Source organism: Wyeomyia smithii, chromosome 3 (assembly GCF_029784165.1).
Source record: "Wyeomyia smithii strain HCP4-BCI-WySm-NY-G18 chromosome 3, ASM2978416v1, whole genome shotgun sequence".
In the NCBI taxonomy this organism is placed as follows: Eukaryota; Metazoa; Arthropoda; class Insecta; order Diptera; family Culicidae; genus Wyeomyia; species Wyeomyia smithii.
This window is the reverse complement of record NC_073696.1, coordinates 131,843,239-131,855,890: the sequence shown is the minus strand read 5'-3', so window position 1 is coordinate 131,855,890 and position 12,652 is coordinate 131,843,239. Positions and strand designations below refer to the sequence as shown.

At 36.4% G+C, this 12,652-nt stretch overlaps 1 protein-coding gene across 12 annotated transcripts in view; it reads right to left on the bottom strand.

The window, feature by feature from the left end:
• The window catches only part of LOC129726999 (probable 3',5'-cyclic phosphodiesterase pde-5), a 109,282-nt gene that overhangs the window by 45,789 nt on the left and 50,841 nt on the right, over positions 1-12,652 (bottom strand). For 4 of the 12 annotated variants that reach the window (XM_055684340.1, XM_055684330.1, XM_055684341.1 and 1 more), the window contains exon 2: positions 3,989-4,090. In XM_055684340.1, coding sequence (XP_055540315.1) covers positions 3,989-4,090 — 102 coding nt within the window. Of the gene's footprint in view, positions 1-2,633; positions 3,002-3,306; positions 3,594-3,988; positions 4,091-12,652 lie in introns of those variants that run through there. The other 8 variants (XM_055684337.1, XM_055684331.1, XM_055684335.1 and 5 more) reach the window with 8 other exon arrangements.

The following is a 12,652-nucleotide window of genomic DNA, read 5'->3' as shown; positions in this document are numbered from 1 at the left end:
TTACCCTTAAAGAAGGAGGGGATCAAATGTAATGAATTTTCATACATAATGGAAACCTTTCTTTAAACTTTGATGATTTTCGGGTTCTTGGTCATATTTGGATGCCGGAAGTTGATGTCCAGAAACCGAAACATGATGTTCGATGCCATTTTCAATCCAAGATGGCGACTTCCGGTTTCTGGGAAGCCATTTAAAACTGTGGAAAACGCTCACAAACCCCCCAATGTTGGTATTTTCGGAGCAAAAATGACTCTTAAGAACCGGCTATCGGTGTCTGACGATACTTTGAAACTTGGGCTGCCGACTTTCGGTTTCTGGGAATCTGCGAAAATTAATAATTGAATTATATACTTGGCAATATGGGTATTTTCGGAATCGGAATGACGTCGTCATACGAAAATCGATCATATATTTCCAAATATTGGCCTTTTTGAAAATCGGCTTTCTTGCAAATGTTTCTAGAGAAGTTTTTCAAAACATCTAACCTACTTTGATCCGGTTTTGGAACGATTTTTTAACATATTTCTTGCATAATTTGATAACGGAGAGTCCAGTTTAGCGTTTTGAATAAAAAATATGTTTGGAAAAGTTGCTGAAGCTCAACTATTACCGGATTTGGTTAAGTGCATCGATCAAATAAGAGTTTTTTCATGCATTATGGGAACTTTCTGAATGAATACGATAGTTTTTAGGCCTTTGGTCATGTCTTGAGACCGGAAGTTGATTTCCAGATACCGGAACATGATGTCGAAAAAAGAAAGGGACGCTATCAAAGAGGGAGGGGGTCTTAATTTATAAGCAAGTCAGGTCTTTTAGTGCCCTATGGGACCTTTTTGAAGAGGTACGATAACTTTCATGCCCTCGGTCGGTCATGGCCAGAAGTTGATGTCTAGGGAACGGAATATGATGTCCCATGTTTTTCTAAAACAAAGATGGCGACTTTTGCTTTCTGGGAAACTGTATACAACTGTAGAAAACGTTTACAAACCTCCAAACATTGGAATTTCCGGAACCAGGATGACCTTCAGAAACCAGAAATAAAAGTCCAACGATATTTTTTAAATTCATCATGGTGACTTCCGGTTTCAGAATTTTGTGAAAAACGAATATATGCTCTGCAATATGTATATTTCCGAAATCAAGATGACGTCCACAATCCAAATATTCATGTCCGGCGCAAATTTTTAAATCGTACATGGCGGATTACATTTTCTGGAAAGGTTACTAGAATACAGAAGAATACAGGTTATATTGAAACGTTGTTTTGAAATCAATTCCGCGATTTCTGCTTTCTGTCAAGCTGTGTAAAACTAAGTAAAATGGTTAAATAATGTCAATATTTCAAGAAAGAGAACTATGTTCAGAAAATGACGACACCCGTTGTCAAAGCTATTTTCAAATTCAAGAAGAAAAATATTCAAATACTCCCTGATATTAAGTTCATAGGTCAGAGCTGACTCCCCAAAACTGAAAATTGGTGTCCGAACGTTTGGTATAGTGAGGGTTGTTTTACTGCATTGGAAGTGATTCAAAACTTGAGGAAAATGTGGAGATAGTCCCCTTATCTCCAAATTGTTAATTAATTCATGAAGACTGATGTTCAACTATAAGGATGATATTGATATTGTTTACACAAAAAAGTAAAAGGAGATGGCATTGCAAGCAATAATTTTAACTATCAGAGGTGAGCTTAGGCTATTGATTATGTTTTTTCAGTCTAATTTGAGTTTATTGTAAGTTAATCGGTACCGTCGAAGATGCTGATGAGGCAAGCCATTTTCCAATGGAATTTTCGAACTCACTCGACCCAGCTGGAATGCCTCCGCATCGATTGTTAATCAACGAAAAAGGTGGTATATAAGCAAGTTTATAACTAAAATAGAAATATTATTTGAAATGATGGGCTGGAAAAAATATATGAAAATATAGAAAATTATAGAAAAAGCAGATATTTTTACACGAGCAAGGCCGGGTACATTCAGCTAGTAGTTAATAAAAAAGCGAATAAATTTTAACAATTCCCGCTACACATGTCTACAAGTATTGAAAAGTCACCATGGTCACACAAAACAATTTGCTTCATTCTTTATAATATACTTAAGTTACTAATCGATCACTACCCCACCCTCGCTTAGAAAGTACTTGTTGCGATTTTCTGCTGATGAATCAGAGACTTTACAGTTCACAAGAATATATATATATTTTTACGAAATCATCTGATCTAGCAAAGTATTCATTACAATTATATACACAAATTAGTTGTAATATGTCTTATTATGATTGGCTCACGGAAAATAAACGTTTTCCATGAACAAACTTCAAACTTCTGATTCTTATATACGATATTCGAATATACGAGCGCCGTCACATTCAATTATCTATCTTTAATATTATCATCCAAGATAGGAACCTTTATACATTATCGCACATTATTTTTTAGCACTCGTTGCATCGTTGTGTTAAACACATATTTCACACAAGTAGAAATCCTCTGTCTGGATGTCTGTTCTTTGAGGTAAACTTTAATTGGAATCAAATCGAAATGTTTCTTTTTTGTTTTCCTTCAAAGTTTACATTCTTTGGAATTTCACTACATGCAAAAATTTTGATTTCAAATTCACGCATTTACTTACGCCGGCGATTTCTCCATAGACCTGCAAAGCTGCTGGCGATTCGTGTTACAATTTCCATCTAAGCGTCGTATTTCCACCGATTCGTGTTCTCTTTCAACTAGTGGTGATTAAGCTTGTAAATTTATTTTTTGTCACAGTATTCTGTTACACGATTCTTTCGACTTTTTGTAACAATACATATTTAAACTTTGCATTAGTCTAAAACATGTGGTTATGAGCAATACGTATCTTTAAAACACTTATTTTTTTATTTTTTGTGGATTCATAACTTACTAATAGAATAAATGTAGTATTGGTTTCCTTGATAACTAATGTCAACTGTATATGGAATATATTTTATCTGATGAGGTTTGAATTCTTCTTGGGAACTAAGAATATACTGTACTGTCTTTAAAACTCATTTAATAAATTTGAACACGAAAAAGTTATCTACGATCAACATTCAACAAGTAAACAACATCGATGATTTAATGTTGGTTTTGTTCATGTATTTGCTTAATCGTTATGGTGCCAGTTACCAATTACATAGGTACATTATATTCATTAGTCTACATCTATTCATATTTTATACGAAATTATTATACGAAATCTTTCAGAGTTTGAATGAATTATTGATGATTCCTTTAAGTGGAATATACACCCGTGTTGCAATGAATTATGATGCTAGTAATACCGGAAAGCGGAAAAATACCCTCTGCCGCCCTTTGTTGATTTTGTTCCAACAAATTCACAAATTGAATTGTTCAATCATTAATGATTCAATTAATTAAACACTAAAGGATAGCCACGGTTACAATACAAACTGGTATTACATATTCAGCTCTTCACAGTTACCAATAAAGATTTTTTTTATCAAGTGATTACAAATCACAACAACATTGTCTGTGCTTTCACTCGTCTCCGACGCAGCTGTACCAGCGAACATTACCGCTACGAATGAAATATCAAACTGAATTGTGTTTTAGGATCGGGGGTGGATGTTACTATCACAAATCAACCCCACTTCTCTCGATTTCCCTGTACCCCAACACGATGTATCGTTGCTTTTCCAAGATATCTTCAAGTTTAGGGTAGAGAAACTGTTTTGAATCTTTGTAGATAACGTAACTTATAATATTTTTATTTTATGTGTTTGCTCTAGAATATGAAGAATATGATTGAATGATTGTTTCATCAATATAGTACCAATAAAACATTACCTAAACAAGTTTATTCACAAAAAACCTACGTAGATAAGCTTTAAGTTTATTTAAGTCATATCATTTAATATTTTTTTCAATAAATCATCATCATTTCATAATTATATAATAAACACATAAAAAAAAACATATTCATCCATACATCGTAATACTTACCAGTTTTGCTCTTATGGTGTTGTCTTTTTCTGATATGTTGAGGTTTATGCTGATTCGATGAGAAATTGGAGCACCACCTTTCTGGAGGAGTTGGTGATGTTCCTGCAATTAATTGGATATTTAATATTACTTGAGGGCAGTGGATTCAGCATGTGCTCTTTAAATTGCTTGTCATTGCTTGACAACAAAAATTAATGCACCTGACAAAGTATATTTTCGAACATTTTGCGTATACCTGATATAACAATACGAAAATGTATAACATGTATGATATAACAATCCGAAATAGCCTACTCGCGAACTTTCTGTCCTTAAAAATTATATTTTGAAAATATTACGTTTAATTACTTAAATTATGTTTGATAAAATGTAATGTACCTTGTAAGCTACAACTCAAAAAAAAAATCATCCTTTAGATTTTCTTTAAGGAGGATTATATTATATGTGTAAAACAATTATTTTTATTGATTTTTGTTTTTTTTTTTTGATGAGGATGTTCCGCTCCCCACAGAGAACAATTGGTTTCCACCACCCGATGCGGAAATGTCTGGTTGTATCCTTATCTCCTTCAAGATTTCCGTTATGTTGTAATTATAGAAAAATGAACTAAAAACGGGTTGAAAATTCTTTTTTTTTATAAAATTGCAAACGTTTTCAAAATGTGTTGATATACTGTTCGATTTAAAAAAACACACTTTCAACGACAAACATAGGTAGGCACTTGAATAAAAGCATCTTCAAAATTGATCGCCTTTGTTAGTTCGTTTTCATCAGACAAGAACGATAATATTTGTATTTTTTTTTTTGGGGGTTGGCCCACCCGCATCGAAAATTAAATTCAAATATTGTTCATCGACTACAAGTATATTTGCCACGCAGCTAAAACCTGTACGCTAATTATAATATAATCGGCGGCAACGCCATAAAAACATTGTTGCCTCGGTAGTAGTCGCGCGACGTCGTTTTTACGGTGGTGACGAGTATCTGCGTACTACTATTGAATACTTTCAGGGTCTGCTTACTACTATCGAATACTTTCAAATCAGAATGGGAAAATTGAAAGATCACTTTCCATTTAACGATACTGCACTCGCTTTCTTGACCAATGATATGTGAGTCGTTGCGGAACCGAGTGGTCTAGAGACCATTTTTTACGAAAATGGTTTTTTTATTGCATAAACCGCATCTACTCAAGAAGCTAAAGTTAGAAAATTAGAAAAAAAAATCGAAAAATCGAACTTTAAAGCTGATTTATACCGTGTTAAAATTTCTTCTGAAACAGAATGACCATTCTGTTTCGGAACAGAGTGGTCTATGTACATAAATCGGTGTAATAAGTAAGGGGCCATCCACAAACCACGTGGACAGCTTTGGGGGGGGGGGGGGTTGGGTAATGTCCACGGTCCATACATTTTTTTTAGAATTTATATGGGCAGTTGTCCATGGAGGGGGAGCGGGGGGGTCAAAATCGTTAGAATCTGTCCACGTGGTATGTAGATGGACCCTAAATACATAAATCGGTGTAATACTATCATGTAACACGAAACATGTAACATATTACATGTGATAAGTAACATGTCACTTGTCCTGTAACATGTAACACTTAATGTAACACGAAAAATGTAACATGTGAAATATCATGTATATGTAACATGTTGTGTTACATGTAATGTTACACTTGGCATGTTACATTTGACATGGTATGTCTTTCATGTAACATGTGACACTAGCCATTTTATACAAGTTACCGTAATTTTCTTTGTCTTTGAAACATTTTGTTTGAAAGAATTCGTTAAATAGAGTTTTATTCAGGTATTTTTCGAAAATTGCTTCTCCTGAAAAATTTGTTCGATGGCATATAGACTTGTTTCGCAACGGCTCATGTAAAGGGGAAGTTCGACAAATACATAACCATTTAAATACCAGGCTAACAAGGAAATCACTTATGATCTAGGAAATTCACCTAGAAAGAGGTTCGAAGTATCCTCAGGAAGAAGTATTTTTGCCATCATCCGAATAGATAACACAGTGCAACATTTTTTTTGCCTTGGCTTCTATGTATGATTTTTTCATGTATTTTGACGCAAAAACAAATACCCCCGAGTTTGAACACATTTCACCTTAACCCTCTAGTGTCCAAATTAATTTCTAGATGGTCTTCGGTAAAATCACTATGAACCATTATAAACACTTTTTAAGTATTTCATGAAGTTTTTTAGAGTACACTTTACACTTTTTATCCACTTTCACTATTGATTTCTATCACTTCTTCTTTTTAGAGGTTTGACTGAAACCCGCCAAAAGGCGGCATTGGGCACTAGAAGGTTAAGGGTGAACAGTGGCGCTATTTTGAGTTTTTGAGAAATCGCAAATTTTCGATGTTTTTTCGACGCCATTTTGTTTGTAAGCCAAATATCAAAATTCTAAAAATCTGTCCACATATTAGATCCAAAATAGCCGAACATATTTTTAATGAAGATCACCCTATGACTACTGACAATATTAGTCTAGTTCGATCCGAAACATCCCCTTGGAAATTAGATGTCGCAGAAAGTTTGGAACAAAACCCAGCTACTCCCCAGATAACCAGAAATCGTATAAAAATGGCAACACAAAATCGTATAAACAGTTTCAATCGAAATTGTATAAAGTTCATGTTATAACCAGGTCAAGTTATCTTTCATCATATATGGGTCGTACAGTCCGTGATATATGACTGCATATTGTTCTTCGTATAAATGCACACAACAAATCAGATTTCATCACAGTTGAGTTGTCTACAGTGCTAAACTTAATTGCAGTGCAAATTTGTAGGATTTTTAATTTATGTGATCCACGTTGATATTCATATTCCTTGAAAACTCCTATAACAGTTGTAAGAGGATTGCATAATGAATTTTGTACAATTTACTTTTTCGTGACAGTTAAAATCGTCTATTATGAAACACGAAATCGTTGAACAGTAAAGAATGATACAATTATTATGTCAAATTTATTTTAAATTAAAATTTCTTTTTCAGCAACTCTGGTTTTCGAAATCTAGTTCCTAAAAGATTTGAAGAATTGGGTATAAATCCTGAACGCAGTTTTGACTAAAAGAAAAATCACCCCAAAAAAATGGCACATACTTAATGTTTGTTGATTGCAATTGCTTGAATCGCCTAACAGTTAAAAAGAAGGTCAATGCAGATCGCATGTTAATATTCCTTCGTATATGAGGCAATATTGAGTTACATATTGACATCAGAGTCTATAAATAGATTTGGGCCAACATTGAAGACATCAAGTGACATTATATACGATTTAGGTTCATACGATTTGAGGCGTTCAACAGTACTAGATAAAATTCGTTGACATGCAGCATCGTAAAACGACTCTGAGGATAGGGAGTAAGAGCAGTGATCGGAACGTTGGGGGTTTCGAGGCTGAACACAGCCTTGTAAAATATAATGAAGAAAATGCCGCATCCAACCTCAAAAATATTAATACATACCAAAGAGTGTAATGGTACGCGTACTTCTCATTAAAAGAATATAAATGGAAATTGTTGCTACTCAATTTAATGTTTTTTTATTATTTGGAAATATTAGGTTGTATATAATGCAAAAATTTTTCGCAGTACAGGTTACACACTGCTGCGTTTTAGTTCATAGAGCATCGTAGTAGAATCATAATACGGGTGAAACGGAATTGTATGTATGCTTGAATTATGGCAATAGAAAATTGTACTAAGTAGCAAACAGAGTTGTTCATACCTCAGATTTTATGCAAAAGGTTATTGTTATAGAATTGTAAAAAATGGAATAAAAAGTTGTATATCTTTACCTGCACGAACCATTTTGGTACGTATATTGCCTCCACTTTGGTACTTATAAGCTCATATAGAACGTTACATACAACTTTATTAGATTGTACAAGGGTTCTTACATCTCAACAACAACTGAAATATACGGACCAAATTATTGGCTGGGTCTCCTTACCAGAAATCAAGGTAGTCATTTCTCATGGCTTTTTAAACCCCCCCGACAAGGCATGGATCACCAGGCCGCACAATCCTCTACCCAACTCAAGTTGTTTACGTTCTCTGACTTAAAGTTTGTCCTACTTAGCTATAAAATTTAAAGGGTTTGCTATTTCCTCAGTAGTCCATCTAAGCACTGAAGAAGGCGCTATGTAAGCGTTGAAATGCGCATTCGCAAGTGATAAGTGAAAAGTGAAAAGTGATAGAATTAAAAAGTGAAGTGAAATAAAAGTGTGTAGATTCTGTCAACAGTTCAAGTAAAAATTAATGAGTTTTAACATGGCATCCAAGCTTTTTGAGCCGAATAAGTTTTTGGGGTTGAGGAAGGAAATAGCAAGAATTTATAGACATAGTTTTTTTAAAGCAATGCACACTGGGAAAAAATGAACCCAAAATCCCACTAATTAGAAGCCGCTGGGCTAGCAACCTGAAATATAGCATTTTTTATGTAAAATTGGTCAATAAATCGATTGGTGATATTTTCATTCTGTGCAGGACACGGGAAAGGATCAATATTTCTAAAAATACTCAAAAATAGGGTGAAAAGGGGCAATAAAGACCATTTTCTGTGCCCTGCCTAAAATAAAACCATCTCCAGCCGTCCAGTGGACGTGAGTCCAGTCGATTTGTTGACCAATTTTACATAAGAAATGCTATATTTTAGGTTGTTAGCCCAGCGGCGATTATTTAGTGGATATGTGGGTTCCGGTTTTTCCGCTAAATAATCGCCGCTAGACTGGCAACCTAAAATATAGCATTTCCTATGTAAAATTGGTAAACAAATCGATTGGTGATGGTTTCGTTTTGGGCAGGTCACGGGAAATGGTCTATTTTGATCCTTTTCACCCTTTCCTAGCGTATTTTTTGAAATATGGACCCTTTCCCGTACCCTGCACAGAATGGAAATATCACCAATCGATTTATTGAACAATTTTACATACGAAATGCTATATTTTAGGTTTCCAGCCCAGAGGCTTTAAATTAGTGGGAATTTGGGTTCATTTTTTCGCAGCGTGCAATGTGTCAAATTCCGATTGACTCCCAAAAGTCATGAGGTAAAAATTAGAACTAGAACTTTAACTCCTCTTTTCTCATTAAGAAGGTGGAATCGGAATGGATAAAAAATAGTGCAAAACTTTTCTATAGTAAATTAAATTCAGTCTTATTAGAGTGCTATTCCCTTCATTTAAAATGGGCCAAAAAGTTTCCCTTTGGGTTCTTAGAATTTTTGACCAAAGTAAAAATTGCAGAACAGTGTGAGGGGGAAAGGAAACGAAAATTGGGAGCAAAAAAGATAAACCAATTTTTCTTCATCTATCTTCGTACGAATTTTCACACCAGCAACAAAATCTTTTGAACAAAGGCCTTAACTTAGCTGTTTATTCTAAACCAGTGTTGAACAAGCCATCATTGACATTGAAAGTGGGATGGGAAGCTGCAATTTTTAACCGCACAAGCTAGTGAAGTGCGTACATCCTTCTTGGACAATTTCAAAAAAATTCCACGTCTAGTAAAGAATAACACAGATTTACAGACAATTGAAGGATTACGAAATAAACCTGTCTTCTATTTAAAAGCTGATAAGGGGAACAAAATTGTTTTTTTGTAACAAAAATGACTACGATCAACAAATGTTGGAGAAAATTAATAATGGCCCATACAGACAACAGAGAGTCAACCCTCTATGGTGAAAAATGTTGAAAAAACTATTAAAGAATGCCAACCTATTTTTGGTGATGCTTTAAAGAGTCTATGTGTTTCAAACCCCTCTCTCCCTATAATAAAGGGCCTTCCAAAAGTACATAAACCTGGTAATGAAATTAGAGAGATCGTTTCTGCTGTGGGGGCAGCAACCGAAAAATTGGCTAAATGGTTAGTCAGGGAATTTTAATCAATGCCGAACGAATTTCCTAGTCGATCTGTTACGAGCACAGGAGTTTTTGTTTAAAATTTAAAATCCTCGGGAGGTATCAATACTGACGAGAAAATGGTTTCTTTTGATGTCACAGCACTCTTCCCAAGTGTTGCAGTGAAAGAAGCTATAAATCCTTTGGAAGATTGGCTTCTCTCCCAACGATGTGATAACCATTGGAAAACTAAAGTACGCAGGTACTTGAAGTTAACTCAATTCAGCATGGAAGATAATTATTTTTCATTTTGTGGGAAATTTTACAAACAAACAAAAGGAGCACTGATGGGGAATCCTCTTACACCTTTCCCATCTGAACATTGTAGCAGTAGCATTTATTAGTAACTTCGAAATCAACAAAACTACTGGCGCCAAGATGTAGGTTAGCTATTTCGGTACACTTGTCGCAATCCCATCGCATAATTTCTCTCTAAGTGTCAGTCGCTCACAATCCCGTTCAGACTCACTTAGCGCGATAGTCTCTAAAGAAACCTCGAAGAAAGGTTGGAAAGGGACAGATAGAGCCAATTTAAGATTCCAAAATGAAACAGCCAAAAGAATCGTAGATTTCCGAAGTAACCCGAAGAAGTTGGCGGGACATTACGTATTTCCTGTAAGTCGTACGGAATCACCTTCCCTTATCTGAGGACTTACATTGCTCGTTCATTTCGTCCTATTCCACCAAGCATTTCGTAAGTGTCGCGCGTGTGTCTGTTGTCCGCGTTTCTCCTTTAAGTTTCTAATAGTAAGTCATAGAATGTGAACGTAGTAGAGTTGTATTAAATTTCTTTATTTCGAAGTGTCGATAAAGTGTGCAATAGTTTCGCTAAAATACAAAACGTGTGCAAGAAAGTTCAGAATAGGTAAATGTGCTCATGTATAATGTCAATGAACCGCTCGTGTGCTAATGACCCTTTGTACAATAGCCAGCCGGCTACACACGTTTATTCGACAGCCACCAACGACGAACGAGAGGAAAGGGACAGCGAAAGGCGCACCGCGCACTGGTTTTTCCCCATCGGACGAAATTCCCGACAGCGCTACATCGTCGGAAGACACGCGGTATTCCCAAAATCCGCATCATCGTGTAACATCCTGTAGACCGGAACCCTCCGGTGAGCTAGTGTCCGTTTCAGGTCGAGATATCTCCCTGTAAGCGGCACTAAGGAAGCGAGTTTGTCCCCGCCGCAGTTCATCCCCCGTCGGCGTTTGCCGACCGATCGTACGCCCGTTGCCACATGTGATCGTCATCACCAGCAGCCAGCCGTAGCCAGCAAAGCCCCTAACATCATCATCAGCAGCCAGCCGTAGCAGTATCCAGCGAAGCAACCAATAGCGGCAACAACAGCGACCGTCGCAGCAGTCTCGGTGAGTCGTATCCTTCTTTCTATCAAAGAGGCCTCCTTAAAGGACGCCCTGTAGATGCTGTAATAATTTTCCCGACTTAAGTCGGCCGTGACCGGCATGCTAACGCCGTGTCCTAAATTATAGGGTGAGCATTATTTAGCGTGCACGCAAATATGACAGAACCACTTTTATGAACGCCACCTTACCAGATTAGACACCCGGGTGCAAGCATTTGCTTAAGCCGGTGACGTCACTGCAGATTCATTATTAAGCAGCTGATTGAAATATAAAGCACATGGGTCCACGAGCACAGTAGGGAGAAAAAGCACACGAACAATAGAAGATAGGCCTAGAGTTAAGAAGTACATATACCAATACAACACACATTAAAGCATGCTAGTGATATAAAATACAAACCTGTCCTTTGTTGTCTTCAATAAATGGTTTGATTAGTTAAACAAATGATGTAATGTGTTTACTGGAAGGATTTAGTACGTTCTAATATGTTCACGTCATTCGTATTCGTGTAGTTCGGTTCGTTGTGTCTTCCGCGTGGCGGAATTTGAATGCCGAGCAAAGCTCATTGTTCGAGATGTCTGCGCCGTCTAGCGGCAAATAGCGACTTTGCCTGTGATGATAACATCAAGGTATGGGTGATTCCTTACCGCAAGCTTTCCTTGCGTTTACGTAGGTGTTGAAGATTTCTGCTAGCTGATAAAAGGGTTTTCTACCCGCTTTTGGAGCATTAAATTTATTAGCCTATCTGGTCCGATCCTGATTCCTTTTCTTTATGGCAACTTTGACTGACCCTTAGGGGAGTCTCACCGGGCAAACATAGCGTGGCGTGCAGTCTCCTAACGGAGTGGCGCTTAAGCTGCACGCTGATTAGGGATCGACCAGGGCCGGCTACATATTGGCGCCCAACGTGGGGCAATATGTAGCCGGCCCTGGTCGATCCCTAATTGTGTCCTCGTTGGTGGAGGTACGTGGATGATATTTTTTGCATTTTAAAACAGGGTGACTTAGAAAGTTTTTTAGAAATTTTGAATGGTATTCATAAAAACATACGGTTTACTTTAAAAATTGAGCAAAACAACAAGCTTCCTTTTTTGGATGTAGTTGTTGTTAAAAACTCCAACCACTTTAAATTCGAAATCTTTAGGAAGCCCACGCATACAAAACGGGTAGAACTTAGCACTTCGAACCATTCCTTCCAGCATAAAATGGCTGCTTTTTACCATATGATCCACCGGATGGAATCTTTACCTCTCAGTAATGAAGGAAAGAAAAATGAAATGGAATATATTTTTGAAATTGGTGAGCATTATATCCATTATAATAGAATAACCATTCAAGCTATTTTTGATAAAAAAGAACGAATCCAATA